Genomic DNA, 16,860 nt, shown 5'->3' on the forward strand with positions numbered 1-16,860 from the left:
TTGTGCTTAAAGAGTTGATCTAGGTTATTTTATAGTGCAAAAGATTTATACTCTGGACAAGATAATAATTGCAAGATGCTTAGCACAATGTCCGGCACATAGTAAGTAAATATAAATATAAATGGTAATTTTTGTTATAATTATTATTATTTAAGTTTACTTAGAATGAGACTTTAATAACCCTATCTAAGAAACTCTGGTTTTTTTATATAAAAAAGAGTAGAGCATAAATGTCCAAGAATGGTCATTTAAACACACTAAATTCACCCCTTAATTGTTTACACAAATTAAGGAAAATGGGATCATGAAATTATAGTAAGAAATGACCTTAAAATGTGACTAAGCAAATCATTTAACCTTTTGTGTCCCCAGGCAAGTCTCAAAGACTAAAAATTATAATTGAAATACTGATCTGCATCAATGAAGGGAGTTTTCACACCTGAAGTTCCCTGCAAAGATAAAATAACATATAACACCTGTCCCACCCTCCCCCAAAATTCCTTAGAGGTCATTTAATGCAACCATCTCGTGGAACCATCAAACCTCAGAGTTGACAAGAACCTCAAAGTTATTGAATTGGACCCATACGTGATCAAGAAATCCTCTCTAGAGCCTCTAGAGCAAACAATCATCCAGCCTTCATTTGAGAACCTTCACCATGATGATCAAGGGCAGCTAGGTGGCATGGTAGGTAGAGTGTTGGGCCTGGAGTCAGAAAGACATCTTCCTGAGTTCAAATCCAGCCTCAGACACTTAACTAGCTGTGTGACCCTGTTTTCCTCATCTGTAAAATGAGCTGGAGAAGGAAATGGCAAACCACTCCAATATCTGCCAAGAAAATCTCAAATGGGGTCATGAAGAGTCAGACGTGACTGAACAACAAATTCCTAGAGACTATTTGTTGGAGGCCGAAGTGGGGGGTGGGGGAAGAGATTTCTTTACTTCATAGAGCTTTTGTAAGCAACAGTGATTTCTAGGTGTTATTCATAAAATTTGGGAGTTGGAAAGCACTATAGAAATCATCTAATCAACTGCCATTTCTAATATAGATATAGCTTTCACTGCAACCCTGTAAATTCATCATCCACCCTCTCTCTCTCTTTTTTTTTTTTTTTTTGCGCGGGGCAATGGGGGTTAAGTGACTTGCCCAGGGTCACACAGCCAGTAAGTGTCAAGTGTCTGAGGCCGGATTTGAACTCAGGTCCTCCTGAATCCAGGGCCGGTGCTTTATCCACTGCGCCACCTAGTCGCCCCCCCCCCCCTCTTAAAACACCTTCAAAGACATGGAACTCACAACTTCAAAGCCAACCCATTACATGTTTGGAAAGTTCTCATGGTTAGAAAGTACTTCCTTATACTACACCAAAATTGGCCTCTTTGAAATTTCTATCCATTTAATCTTAGTTCTTCCCTCTGGAATTAAACAGAGTAAATCTAATCCCTCTTCCATACAACACCCCTTTATTTGTATAAAGATATCTATCATTGTCTCCACAAATATTTTTTCTTTAGGTTACACATCTTTAATACCTTCAACCCACTCATATGACAGATAAAGAAGCTGAGGACCCAAAGTGGTGAAATAACTTACTCAAAATTACATAGTTAACTGGGGCAGCTAGATGGCTCAGTGGATAGAGCACCAGCCCTGGAGTCAGGAGTACCTGAGTTCAAATCCGACCTCAGACACTTAACACTTACTAGCAGTGTGACCCTGGGAAAGTCACTTAACCCCAATTGCCTCACTAAAAATAGATAGATAGATAGATAGATAGATAGATAGATAGATAGATAGATAGATAGATAGATAGATAGATAGATGAATAAATAAATAAATAAATTACATAGTTAAGTGGCAAAGGAAGAATTTAAAACCAGGTCCTCTGACTTCAAATCCAGCATCGTTTCCACTAAATGACATTAACTTTTTTTCCTTTTTTTTTTTTAAGGGTTAAGTGACTTGCCCACGATCACACTGAATTCAGGTCTTCCTGACTACAGGGCCAGCACTCTATCCACTGTGCCACCTAGCTTCCCTGACATTAGCTTTCTGTATAGAAAATACAGAATCCAGAATTACAAAAAATGGCATAGGAATTTTTTTTTTTTAGTGAGGCAATTGGGGTTAAGTGACTTGCCCAGGGTCACACAGCTAGTGTTATGTGTCTGAGACTGGATTTGAACTCAGGTCCTCCTGACTCCAGGGCCGGTGCTCTATCCACTGCGCCACCTAGCTGCCCCCGGCATAGGAATTAAAAAAAAAAAAAAAACAGGGGCAGCTAGGTGGCGCAGTGGATAAAGCACCAGCCCTGGATTCAGGAGGACCTGAGTTCAAATTCGGCCTCAGACACTTACTAGCTGTGTGACCCTGGGCAAGTCACTTAACCCCCATTGCCCTGCTAAAATTTAAAAAAAAAAAAAACAGTCTTGGAATTAGGAAGATCAGGTTAAATTGGATGTGGAATCATGGACAAACAGCTTGCTATCAGGCGACCTTCTAAGATTAAGTTCCTAAAGAGTTGCTATTCTGCAATGGCGGAAGAAGTTGAACAATGCTTGCTTAATTGGCTTATATTAGATTTTGACTGAACATGAAAAAAATGTTTTAAAAACATATGCTCTAAAGGGTGATACCATAGATAAAGTAGGAAAGGAAGGAATAGTTTACCTCTCAGATCTATGGAGAGGAAAACAATTTATTTCCAAACAAGAGATAGAGAATATTATGAAATGCAAGATAGAAGACTTTGATTGCATTAAATTAAAAAGCTTTTGTACAAACAGAAGCAATGCAGCCAAAATTAGAAGGGAGGCAGAAAACTGGGAAACAATTTTTACAGCCAGCATTTCTGATAAAAGCCTCATTTCTAAAATATATCAGGAACTAAATCAGATTTATAAGAATCTAAGTCATTCCCCAATTGAGAAATGGTCAAAGGATATGAACAGGCAGTTTTCTGATGGAGTCAAAGCTATCTGTTGCCATATGAAAAAATGCTCTAAATCACTATTGATCAGAGAAATGCAAATTAAAACAACTCTGAGGTACCACCTGACACCTATCAAATTGGCTAATATGACAAAAAAGGAAAATAATAAATGTTGGAGAAGCTGTGGAAAAATTGGAACACTAATGCATTGTTGGTGGAGGTGTGAACTGATCCAACCATTCTGGAGAGCAATTTGGAACTATGCCCAAAGGACAATGGGGCTGTGCATACCCTTTGACCCAGTGGTACCATTATTAGATCTGTATCCCAAAGAGATCATAGAAGAGGGAAAAGGACCCACATGTACAAAAATATTTATAGCAGCTCTCTTTGTGGTGGCAAAGAATTGGAAATCAAGGTAAGGACCATCTATAGGGGAATGGCTAAACAAGTTGTGGTATATGAATGTAATGGAAGACTATTGTGCTCTAAGAAACGATGAGCAGGAGTTCAGAGAAACCTGGAAGGACTTACATGAACTGATGCTGACTGAGATGAGTTGAACCAGGAGAACATTGTACACAGTAACAGCAACATCATGTGATGAACAATGGTGATAGACTTGGCTCTTCTCAGCAGTGCAATGATCCAAAACAGTTTCAAAGAACTCATGATGGAAAATGTTCTCAACATCCAGAAAAAAGAATTGTGAATTATGAATGCAGATTGAACAATACTGTTTCTACTTTTGGACTGTGTTTTTTCCTTCTTTTTGTACTGATTCTTTTTTCACAAGATGACTAATGTAGAAATATGTTTAATGTGATTGTACATATACAACCCATATCAGACTGCTTTCTGTCTTGGGGAGAAGGGAGGGTGGGAGAAAAAAATTAGGAACTAAAAATCCTGTGAAAACAAATGTTGAAAACTATACTTATATATAACTGGAAAATAATTTTAAAAAATTATTCAAAAATAAAATTAAAAATAAAAACCATATGCTCACATTCCTAGTTCTAGAAATCGATCAAGACCAAACCATTTAAAATTTAAAAACCTTTAAGGTTTGCAACATGCTTTACAAATCTTAGCTCATTTTATCCTATAAACAGCCCTGGGAGGTAGGTGCTATTTTGGCATTGTTGAGTCTTTTTGGTCGTGTCCAGCTTTTTGTGACCCTATTTGAGATTTTCTGGAAAAAGATACTGGAGTGGTTTGCCATTTCCTTCTCCAGCTCATTTTATAGATGAGGAAACTGAGACAAACAGAGTTAAGTGACTTCTCCAGGGTCACACAGCTAGTGTCTGAGGCCTTACGTGAACTCATGAAGATGACTCTTCCTGACTCCAGACATTCTATCCACTATGCCACCTAGCTGTCCCTTTCTACAGGTGAGGAAACTGAGGCACAGAGAGATCAAGTGACTTGCTTAGAGTCATTCAGCTAGTGTCTGAGGTTGGATTTGAACTCAGGACTTCCTGACTCCAAGTCCATCATTCCATGTGCCACCTATCAATTCCAAACAGAAAGGCCTGTGAGTAATGAACAGACTCCTTTCCTATCCAAATATTTAAAGCACATTAGTCAAACCTCCATTATATAATGGCTATCTTAAGGATACATGGTCCTTTATTACAGACTGGGTGGTATGGTTGTTGTTGTTGTTTTTCATTCTCAAAAAGAACTGTGACATTGGGGTGATGTCATGACTTACATTGAATTGGATTTAAGTGAGGGAGGGCTGTGCAAAGCCTCACTCTCTCCTCCAGAGCCATCTGGGTCAAGTGGCAAGATATAGATAGATATAGATATAGATATAGATATAGATATAGATATAGATATAGATATAGATATAGATATAGATATAGATATAGATATAGATATAGATATAGATATAGATATAGATATAGATATAGATATAGATATAGATATAGATATAGATATAGATATAGATATAATCAGAATGACTGGAGATGGCCCTGGATGTTTAAGGCAGTTGGGGTTAAGTGACTTGCCCAAGGTCACACAGCTAGTAAGTGTCTGGAGTGAGATTTGGACTCAGGTCCTCCCAACTTAAGGCCCAGTGCTCTATCCACTGTACCACCTAGCTGCCCCAGGGTGGTATGGTCGAAAGAGCACAGAATCTGGAGTCCAGAAATCCTGGGTTTAAATCCCTGCTCTTGTTCCTATTATGCTAGTTGTACCACCGCAGCATTGGCTTAATCTCTTGTAGGATTCCATTTCCTCGTTTGTGAAATGGTGACCATAATGCCTGCACTGCCTGCCCCACAAAGTTAAGAGAAATATATTAATAAACCATAACTTCCTAAAGTGAGTCGTTTTTGTTCCTGCACCTCATCTGTGTCAGTCAGAGTACCTATATGGATAGAATCATTAGTCCTTTAGGTTTGGAGGTATTATGAGTTCCTTTTTGTTTGATTTTACTTCAGCTATTGGTCTTCTGACCTTTCTACATACTATTAATAGCTCTCCAAGAAGATGGATGGGGAAATAAAAGATGAAACTCAAACTAACAAAGTTTGGGACTGTTTGGAGTTTTTAAAAAGAAGAGGTAGAAGAAAAAGAAGACGAGGAGGAGAAGAAAGAGAAAGAAGAAGAGGAGAAGGAGGAAGAGGAGGGGGGAAAGAAGGAGAAGGAGAAGGAGAAGGAGAAGAAGCAGAAGAAGAAGAAGAAGAAGAAGAAGAAGAAGAAGAAGAAGAAGAAGAAGAAGGAGAAGGAGAAGGAGAAGGAGAAGGAGAAGGAGAAGGAGAAGGAGAAGGAGAAGGAGAAGGAGAAGGAGGAGGAGAAGAAGAAGAAGAAGAAGAAGAAGAAGAAGAAGAAGAAGAAGAAGAAGAAGAAGAAGTTTAGTAGGGCTAGAAGGAGTAACTTTAGGATTAAGTGAGACTTGGAAATTTTAATTAAACATACTATGTTCCTGACTTCCTACTACTCCTAACAAAACCTTGCCTTATAAAAAAAAAGTACCATTTTATAGTCCTTTACATATTTCATCAAATCTTCCATCAAGAAAAATAAGTTTTGGGGCAGTTATGCAGCATAGTGAATATAAATCTGGCCTCAGACACTTACTAGCTGTGTGACCCTGGGCAAGTCACTTAACCCTGATTGCTTCTAAAAAGAAAAGTTTCACACTCTTTAAAAACATTTCTTCAAACTTTAAATAGAAGTTGAATTATTATGCCACAAGATAGCCCTTCAAAAATTTGAAGATAAATATCCTGTCCCTATCATTATCTCTTCTTCAGGCTGAATATATTCAGTTCCTTTGATCAGTTCTTCCATGGTGTGAACTCAGTGCCTTTCACCATCTTGATCACCCTCCTTGAGATATTCTCTGGCTTCTCAATGTCCTGTGGTGCCCAGAACCAAACACAGTACTTCAAATGTACAGTGGAGCTATCGATTCACTTAGAGGTATAGAATTTATTTCTCTATTAAAGGAGTTGGTCACACTAGTAATTTTTGGCTGTACTATCACACCATTAACTCATATTCAGTTTGCAATTCAGAGCCAACCCCAAAATCATTTTTCAAATTAACTGCTATCTATATAAAGTGGGGTTTTACTGTTATTGTTATTGTTTTGGGGGCTTGGTTATTTTTTGGCCAAGTGTGGAACTTTACATTCGCTCCTATTAAATTTCACTTATTGGTTTGGGCCCAACTTTATAATCTTTCACAATATTTTTGGGATCTTGATTCTTAACAAGAGTATCAGGGGTAGCTAGGTGGCACAGCGGATAAAGCACCGGCCCTGGATTCAGGAGTTCCTGAGTTCAAATCCCTCCTCAGACACTTGACACTTACTAGCTGTGAGACCCTGGGCAAGTCACAACCCCTATTGCCCCGCAAAAAAAAAAAATTAATTAAAAAAAAAGAGAATATCAGCTTTGCTTCCTACCATCCAGTGTCATGTGAAAGTCTTCGATGAATGCCACCTATGCCTTTTCCAGGTCATTTATAAAAACGGTATATAGCACTAGGCCAAGAATAGTTTCCTGGGGGACTCACCAGAGTCTTTCTTCTGAGCTGACACTGCATCATTAATGAGGACTCTTGGAATCTGAATGTTCATCCTGTATTCCCCTAACTGTCTAGCCCACACTTGTCTATCTTGGCCACAAGAGTATGCTGAGAGACGTTATCAAATGCTTTGCTGAAATTCTGCTAACACAGATAAGAAAGAAATGAAGTTAATCTTACATGACACAATTTTGATGGCGTCATTGTGTGCTTTCTGTAATGACTCTTTCCTCTTCTAGAGTTACTAACCATCTCTTTGACAATTCATTCCAGATTTTTACCCAGAATTGAAATCACACTTGATGCTATAGAGTTTATAGACTCCACCATCTTTCTTTCTTTGCAAATCAAGATGTCTGCTTTTTCCCCCCAGTCATGCAGCACCTTAACTATTCAGCATGGCACTATGCAAACAGAACTGGCTCTGGATTCAAATGACCTGAGTTCTAAGGGCAGCTAGGTGATGTAGTGTATATAACACCAGACCTGGAGTCAGGAAGACCTGAGCTCAGATTCAGTCTCAGACATTTACTAGCTGTGTAACCTTGGGTAAGTCACTAAATCTTTTCTCTTTTTTGTCTCTGATTCCTCATCTGTAAAATGAGGATAATAATAGCACCTACTTCAAATGAGAATAATTATACAGCACTTAGGAAAGCACCTGGCACATATTGAGCGCTATGTAAATGTTAGTTAAAATCCCACCTTGGATTTCTACTACCTATGTAATCTTAGCAGATAGGTGGCAAAATGGAAAGAGCACTGGACTTTAGAATCAGACTCATCTTTCTGAGTTTAAATCCAATTTTAGACACTAACTGTGTGAACCTGGGAAAGTCACTTAACCCTATTTGCCTCAGTTTCCTCATCTGTAAAATGAGCTGAAGAAGGTAATGGCAAACGACTCAAGTATCTTTGCCATGAAAACCCCAAATGGGGTCACTGAGAGTCAGACATGACTGAAATGACTAAACAAGGATGTACTCTTGAATAATTCACTGAACCTTGGGGGTCTCATTTTCCTCACCTGAAAAATTAAGGGTTGAACTAGGTGGCCCCTGAGGTCCCCTGCAGTTTTAGATTCTATGATCTAAGGTCTTTCAAATGTCACTAACATTAACTCAGGAATCATATCTCCAACTTCTTTCAAGATTGGGATGTAGTTTTTCCAAGCCTAGTGATTGGACTTATTGAAGATAGTTGAGGCTGTCTTGTTATCTCCTTAATTATCATTAAAAGTGAGGTTCAACTCTTTGTTAGCCACTTTTGTTCTCTTTTTCAGATTATCCTACTTAAAACATTTTTTTTAAAAATAACGATTGTTCAGGGGCAGCTAGGTGGTGCAGCAGATAAAGCACTGATCCTGGATTCAGGAGGACCTGGGTTCAAATCCGGCCTCAAACACTTGGCACTTACAAGCTGTGTGAACCTGGGCAAGTCACTTAACGCTCATTGCCCCACAAAAAAAAAAAAAACAAAGAAAACTATTGTTCAGTCATGTCTAACACTTGGTAACCCCATTTGAAGTTTTCTTGCCAAAGATACTAGAGTGGTTTCCATTTCCTTCTTTAGTTCATTTTACAGATTAGGAAACTGAGGGAAACAGGGTTAAGTGATTTGCCCAGGATCACCCAGCTACTAAGTGTCTAAGGCTGTATTTGAACTCAGGTCTTCCTGAGTCCAGGCATCCTATCCACTGTGACATCCAGCTGCCCATACGTGTGTGTGTGTGTGTGTGTGTGTGTGTGTGTACACATACACATATATAAAGCAAAATAAAAGTTGAATCTTAGCTCCATCATCAGTTGTTGTTATCCCATCCACCTGAGCAGTGATACTATACCCTCTTTGATCCTCTTCTTTTTCCCAATATAATTTTATAAATCCTTTCATGTTTTATTAGTTTGTTACTGACCTTATTCATTAAATCAAATCAACAAACTTTTTTTTTTTGGTGAGGCATTTGGGGTTAAGTGACTTGCCTAGGGTCACACGGCTAGTAAGTGTTAAGTGTCTGAGGTCAGATTTGAACTCAGGTACTCCTGATTCCAGGGCCGGTGCTTTATCCACTGCGCCACCTAGCTGCCCCAACAAACATTTTTAAAGTACTTACCATATGCTAGACGCTATACAATGGAGAATCTCTGAAAGTTTTGGATTAGAAAAGTGACATTAGGAAGATGATAGGGGTTGAGGTGTGAAGAATGGATTAGAAAAGGGATGGATTCATGAGTTAGTGCCGTACTATTATAAAAGTCCAGGTAAGAGGTGATTAGGGCCTGAACTGAGCTTCTTTCCCGTAGAAGAGAAGGGGTATTGGGCACAGATACCATGGGTGTCATGATGGTAGACTAATTAGACTCTGAGGGAGGGAAGTGAGGGAAGAATTAAACATGACTCAAATATTTCAAGGCAGAGTAACTTGAAGGATAATTGTGCCTTCTACAACAAGAGGCACAAGTTTAGGAGACAGAATTGAGCAATTCTTGAGTTAGAGGTGTTAGAAAGATATTCAGGAGGTGGGTATGTCCACTAAGCAGTTGGAGATATAAGCCTAGAGCTCTGGAAAGAGGTTAGAACAAGGACTTGGGTGGTCATTTTTCAAACTTTTTCTTCTATTTTTTGCTTGTGGCACACTATCCTTTGCCATGAAGAATAGTAGGACATTGAATGTTCAAGTTGGCAACACAAGAGAATGGCTGGGAGACTTATACAATGGTTTCTCTTCAAGAAGAGCAGCTGCTTTGATTAGTTCTTTGCAGGCTCATGGTGTGGTGGGTTTTGAGGCTGATGCATGCATGTAACAGACAAGTTTTGTTTCTTTTGCAAATACCATACCAATCTATACGCTGAGTAAGTAAAACTTATACTAAACAAAATGTATAAATTTTCTTTTATCTGAAATAACATATCAAGATTTGCATGACAAGCCCTTGAAAAATTGTAGCACATCCTTAAGAACTAGTAGATTAGGGAGCCTAAACTTCTAACAGAAGCACAGAAGTCTTTGCAATAAAGGAAACTAGGAAATTTTCCATGCAAATCAACCACCCTTGGTTGACTTCAAAAATATCCCTGTGCACAGTCAGCAGCAGACAGGCTGCTTTTCTCTCATTCCCTTGAAAAATTGGCCCAAGAAGGAGTATGAAAGCTGCCGAACATCTCTCAAAGCTAGTTATCCTCAATCATTCCATAGGGAATGGTTTTGTCAGACCAGAGTAAAAGCCCATTTATCAGCTTCCCTCCAACTCCCTGCTTAAAGCCAACTTTAATCAATCGCAAGTGAGGACACAGAGGGATGGGTAAGCACTGAATCTCAGAAGCAGTGTTGCCTGCTGTGGTCATCTTTCACAACTGCCCCCTTGTTGTCCCCAATCTCTCTGGTTATTCATCAAAAACTTCTCTCCTCCCTAAAATAGAGTAGAATGCTTAATAAGGGTAAGCATGAAGCACACACCACCAGAAAGTTAGCCTTTTAAAAAAATCAACAGTGAGAAAATGAGAGGAGAAGGGAAGGAGAAAGAAAGAAAATAGCATTCACTACCAGGTTTTGTTTCCCTTTTAAAGAGGATCATTTTTGCTCATGAAGAGGCAAAGAAATTTCACTTAAAGAAAAATTATATTAGGACAGGTCTGGCTTTACCAACCCCTAAATGATTTTAGAACAAGAATTTCATCTAAAAATAAAGATTTAGGTACTGGGGTCACTGTAGCTCTAGGATGATTCTTATGGGATACCCCAAGATACTCACAGGTTTGCGGGGAGAGAATATGAACTAAAGGGATAAAAAAAAAAAAGCAAGGATGGGAAAATGGTGACCATGTGGGGACGGGAAAATAGGAAGAAATGAAGGCTTCCAGGTACATACTGGAAAGAAACATTGATATTGAAGTGAAAGAAAATAACCATAAAAACCCCAAGGGGGGGGAGAATTCACAGATTTGTTAAATCAGTCAGTCAGTTGACAAACATTTATTAAATGCCTCCAATGTGCTAAGTGCTAGGGATATAGAGGTAAAAGATACTCTTTACACTCAAGTAGTTCACAAGGTAATAAATCAAATGCCAAGAGAAAGTCTATGGCAGACTTAGAATCACTCTTTTTTTTTAGACTTATAACCTAAAATCACCGTGCATCTCTTCTCAATCCACTTATAGATATGTTCTATATGTTATTAATGGCTAGCATATAGTATGATACCTTAGAGCAAAGCTTCTTAAAGTGTGGGTTGCCACCCCTTATGAGGTCATGAAACTGAATGTGGGGGGTCAAGAAAACTTTGGCAGTAAATGTTTGATTTGTATACCTACTTTGCACACCTATATACCCGGAGTTGAATTAAATTTTCTCGGATGAAAAGGGATCACGAGTGGAAAAAAGTTTAAAGAAGCCCTGCCTTAGAGTCCTCCACACTGCCCCCAGCCCACCCTGAACAAACGAATGATTAAAGAAAGCCCATGGGTATAACAGTATCCATTACCTTAACACAGATAAACATAGAGTGTTTTCAGACGCCAAATAGAATATAAGAAATCTCTGAGCGCAAAAACTGTGGGAGGGAAAGGGAGTTGTAAAACGATGCACTAAGGTTGGGTGCCATAGACATGGAATCATCTGGTCCAATTCCCTCATTTTAGAAATAAGCAGATGAAGAAACTGAGGGTCAGTTATATGCTGAGTGGCAGAGCTGAGACTAGAACCAGTCCTGCCTGGGAGGCCAGGGCTCTTCCCTTAAGAGGCTAGGAAAAATACAAGGAAAAGTTGAGAGGTGTAACTAAAATAAAAAAGTAACAAGGAAAGAGGGGGAGGGGAAGGGAGTGTTTACAAGTGTCTTATGGGAAGGGGGGGTGTAGATTGAGGGGAGAGCTTTGCCGAAAATCAAGGAAAGTAATGAGAGTCGGACTGAGGGTGCTTAGATGGGGGCAGAATGAGGCACAGTACAGTAAGAAAATTACATTTAGGCAGCACACAGTAAGTGAAAACTTAATAAGGTGGGACGAGGAAAGGGATGACAGGAATTACAAAGAGAGGATATAAGAACGGGAAAGGGCACGGGTGGGAATAAAAGCTAAGCGAAAACGCGGATGGCAGTGAAGGTGAATGAGTGACGAGTAACGGGTGAGGGGTGAGTAGCAATAGAGAAGGTGCCGCCCCAAGACGCCTGGAGATGGAGGGTGGGGGAACCCGAGGCAGGCGGTAGCTAAGGGGCTGAGGGAGGAGGGTGACCCCGGCCCCAGACTTACCCCGTTAGCCGCGGCCATCTGGACCACAATCTCGGTGGCCGCCTTGCTGAAGTACCTGCCGTCGCTGCCCACCACCATGGTGCAGCCCTGGCGGTCTCGGAGGTCGATGGACGACAGGACGCTCTGCACGAAGTTGGGCAGGTAGTTGCGCTGGCTCTCAAAGAGGCCGGTGGGTCGGCGCAGCCCCCCGCCCCCCGCCGGCTTCTGGTCCTCGTAGGGCGCGGTTTGCACCGTCAACACCGGGATGGGGCTCCCCTCCATGGCTGCCTAGCCCTGTTCGCCGCTAGCCCGACCCGTGAGAGCTAGATGGAAACCTCTGGGCCACCGGCAGCGATCTCCCCCGTAACCTGGCGGGCGCTCCGACTCCTCCCTGCCCCAGCCTAGGCTTGGCTCCTTCTCCCCAGCTGGGTCTCACCTCCCACTCTCCCCTCAAGTACAGCGGGGTGTCCAGATGTTGCCACCCCCGCCCCCTTCTCCCGCCTTCTCCCTGCCCCTGCCCCGCACTTTGGCCACAGCCTTCCAGGAAAGTGTCCCCCTGCCCCCTGAGGCAACCAAACTTCCTCTCCAGCCCGCGGGCCCTCTCGGGAGCTGATTTCTTCCCGGTCGGGAGAAGCAGCTGGCCTCTCCTTCGGGCTTTCCAACACAGTCCCCTCGCTGCCCACCCCCCTTCCTCCCGGGACGCCTGCTAGGCCGTGGCCTCCCTTTACAACCCTCCCACTGGGGCTCTCTTCTCCACCAAACTCCTCCTTAAAACTTAGCCAGGGGCTGGGGGGGGGGGGGCGGGAGGAAGGGAGCGAGATGAGAATTTCAAGAGAATCCCCTCCCCACCTCCTGGCGGTCCTGCCCTCCCACTTGTTCGCTCCCTTCTCCCAAGTCTCCCCAGGAGTGCACCGTTGCACGCACGGGTTTCTCTTTTGAACAAGGGCAGGGAGGGGTTTGAGAGGGGGCTGAAACCTTTTGCCATCAGCTAGCAGCCTCGGCCAAAAATAACCCTGGAAAGAGGAGCTGAGAATTGTTATCCCCTGCCAGCACTGAAATTGGAGGCTGAGTGTGTGTGTGTGTGTGTGTGTGTGTGTGTGTGTGTGTGTGTGTGTGTGTGTGTGTGTGTGTGTGTACATGCGCGCTCGCGCTTGGTCCGTGAGTGAATGTGCGTGCGTGTGTGTGTGTGTGTGTGTGTGTGTGTGCGCGCGCGCGCGCGCGTGTGTACTCCTGAACTGACATTTGTTTCTGGGAATCACATACTGTCAAGCCTTCCAAGCTAGGAAGAGTTAGACAACTATCTACCCACGGCAACTGCCCACAGTTTCCCTAACGTCCCCCACACACTCCCACCCCACCCCACTCTACCCCTTAGAAAAAAAAAACCCTCTGGTAAACATAGACTCTTTGGTTCACTAATTTAGAGAGCTAGGAAAAACCAAAGAAGTCGTTAAACGTATCATATACCTTTTACAGATAAGGAAACTGTTAGACTGGATAGGTGAAGTAAATTGCAAGAGGTGACTCTATACAGTAAAACTCGCGTCCTCTGAATAAGCCTGGACTGTCAGATCTTTCTTTTTTAGCTGCACCAAGGCAATTCTAAGTCTCTTTCCTTCCTACCTAATCAACTCATTCTTCCTTTATCTTCCCACTCTCCCTATCCCTGGTCCACATCTAGGAAAGCAGTTGGTCAGACTTGTTTATTTGTTTAAACCATTAGGATCTCTAGCTCTACTTCATACTTTCTGATTCAAGCGGGATGAAGCTGACCTTGGTCTGCAGGTTCTGGGAAGTTCCTGCCTCTTCTGTTTCATGTTCATAATAAAATACTAAAAGCAAGCATTACTTCTTTCCCCTAGGAAATGAGTGCAGGAGTGGACAGGCAGAAAAATGGACAGATGAAAAAACTTACACAATAAAATATGAAAAAAGGGAAGAGCAGAAAAACACAATTCACTTAACTTTATTTCTAGCTTATTTTTCTCCACTCCAATATTCTTGATGGCTTATTTAGGAAGTTCTTTCTTGCTCATGTAGTATCGTAGTATCATAAATCCAGAGCTGGAAAGGACCTCATAAACCATCTAGTCTACTCCTAGTCATCATTTTTCGAGGGATGAAACCAAGGCCCAAGAAGTTAAGGGACTTGCCCCCGGTAGTCTTATCAGAGAGTCAGTGTTCTTTCCACTCTAACAGGCTGTATATCTTCATCTTTTACTTCCCCTTTACTACAAATAGACACTGCCTCTCCTCTTCCAAATGTCTACCTAAGAATTGGGCATTTACTTACTGAAGGTTAAATGTTAGGACTTTGCAAAGTGCCATTTTTTCCCATATTCTTCAGGTACCTACAAGCAAACAGATTCACTTCTACAAAAATATATCAAAGTCTTTTCCTTGCACAAAGCTAGGTCCTCTTGCCTGAGATAGAAGTTAAAATTGGTCTACAAAGAAGTCCTTACACAGGGCTTCTGCTTATTCACCTTTACTTATTTCATTCTGTTTGCCTCACTCCTTACAAATCTTTAGCCTTGATCAGATCGATGTGCTTACAAAATATTCTGAATGAGAGAACAATATCAGAGACCTATTGATGAGCAGTCCAGATAGAAAACTACAGTAGGAAAAGGAATTCTGATATTCAGGGGCCTCTTTCTCTGCAGTATGAATTCAGAACTCCCCTTCACCAGGAGTATGCCTGAACTAAGCTTATTCTCCACTTATCACCCCAACAGCTCTTCTATATATGTGTCCTAGAGAGATTGCCATAAATAGTTGAAGTATTGCCATAGTCTTGGGTATTAAATATTTCTACCAGCAATCTTTCACGTTATCAGACCTCTGGCCTCAAAGGGACTGTTGAGTGATAAAGGGGAGACAATAGCCACTGAGGGGAAGATCCTCCTGGGGAAAAGTGTAGTCTGAGACACAATCTGAGAGTGAAACCAAGTCTAAATTAAGCTCAGCCAAACGTGACTGGAGAACTCAATCCAGAGCTGTGATGCAGGACACAGGGTTTGTGTCAGTGGATCCAAAGCCTGGGAAGTCAGTCTTGAGTGAATTAGAGGGAAAGAACCACAGAGGGAAGTTGTCTGGCTAGTGTGGTGGGCTGATCATGGCTCCCTCCTTACTTTGCTACACATGCCATGGAATAGATTGCCCGTGGGAAAGTCTTTGGAGTCATCTTTGATTCTTCCCTTCCTCTCACCCATTACATTCAACCAGCCATCAAGTCCTATCTAATTCTTCCTCTATGACTTTCTCAAGTATCTTATCTTCCTTCCATTCCCACCAACACCATAGTGGTTCAGGCCCTTTTTTATTTTATGAGAAGCAGATCATCAAAATTGGCATCACGGGAGGAGTTAGGTGGCGAAGTGGATAAAGCACCAGCCCTGGATTCAGGAGGACCTGAGTTCAAATCTGGCTTCAGACACTTGACCCTTACTAGCTGTGTGACCCTGGGCAAGTTACTTAACCCTCATTGCCCCACCAAAAAAAAAAAATTTGCATCAGGAAGGTGCAAGTTAAAATTCTACCTCAGATACTTCCTGTGTGATTTTGAAAATGTTATTTGGTTTCTTCCTCTGTAAAATGGGGATAATATTCATACCTACTGCACAGGGTTATCATGGGAATCAAATAAAATAATATATATAAAACATTTTTCAAACTTTAAAGTGAAATACAAATGTTGGCTTTATATTTTTTATATTTTTGCTTAGTCATTTCAGTCATGTCCAACTCTTTGTGACCCCATTTGGGGTTTTCTTGGCAAAGATACTGGAGTGCTTTGCCATTTCCTTCTCCATCTCATTTTGCAGATGAAGAAACTGAGGCAAGCAGGGTTAAGTGACTTGCCCAGGGTCACAGAGCTACTAAGTATCTGAGGCCATAGTTGAACTCAGGAAAATGAGTCTTCCTGACTTCAGGCCTAGTGCTCTTTCCACTGTACTACCTAGCTGCTCCTATAACTATAATACCTGGGCCATTAAATGACCTTGGAACTGGTTTCTCCTTCCCTCCATTTTCACACTCTCTTCTTTACCCTTTACGTTGTCTCTGTCTTTTGTCTCTGTCTCTGTTTTTCTGGCAGTCTCTTTGTCTCTCTCTCTCTCTCTCTCTCTCTCTCTCTCTCTCTCTCTCTCTCACACACACACACACACACACATACACACATACACACATACCAATCTCTCCTGCCTCAATTTATCCTATACCACTAAATTAATCTTCCTAAAATCCAGTTCTGATTATATCATTTACCAACTCAGAAACTTTCAGTATTTTCCCATTGCCAACTGAATAAGTTCAAACTCTTTAACCTAGCATTCGAGGCCCTTCATACTACCTTTTAAGTTTCACTTATCATTACTAATACATATACCTTAATTTCCAATCTGATTGGTCTACAAATAGGTCCTTATACAGGCCTTATGCCCATTCGCCTTTACTCATTTCATTCTCTTTGCTTAATATGTCTTCCCCACTACTTATAAATCTTACATGCCAAGTGTTCCTGATCAGCCCAACTTGAAACCAAATCTCTCCCCTGAATACCACTATCCCTAATGAATGAAAGTAGCTTTGAGTCTTTCAGTCATATGTGACTCTTCATGATCCCATTTGAGGTTTTCTTGGCAAATGTCCTATGGT

At 41.3% G+C, this 16,860-nt stretch overlaps 1 protein-coding gene across 1 annotated transcript in view; it reads right to left on the bottom strand.

Moving 5' to 3' along the window:
- Window positions 1–13,006, bottom strand: part of PGM5 (phosphoglucomutase 5) — a 237,807-nt gene extending 224,801 nt beyond the window's left edge. Inside the window, exon 1 of the mRNA XM_043965537.1 lies at window positions 12,223–13,006. Coding sequence (XP_043821472.1) covers window positions 12,223–12,483 — 261 coding nt within the window. The 5' untranslated portion in view covers window positions 12,484–13,006. The remainder of the gene's footprint in view (window positions 1–12,222) is intronic.
- Between the last annotated feature and the right edge of the window lie 3,854 nt (window positions 13,007–16,860).

This window comes from Dromiciops gliroides, chromosome 1, assembly GCF_019393635.1.
Source record: "Dromiciops gliroides isolate mDroGli1 chromosome 1, mDroGli1.pri, whole genome shotgun sequence".
Classification (NCBI taxonomy): domain Eukaryota; kingdom Metazoa; phylum Chordata; class Mammalia; order Microbiotheria; family Microbiotheriidae; genus Dromiciops; species Dromiciops gliroides.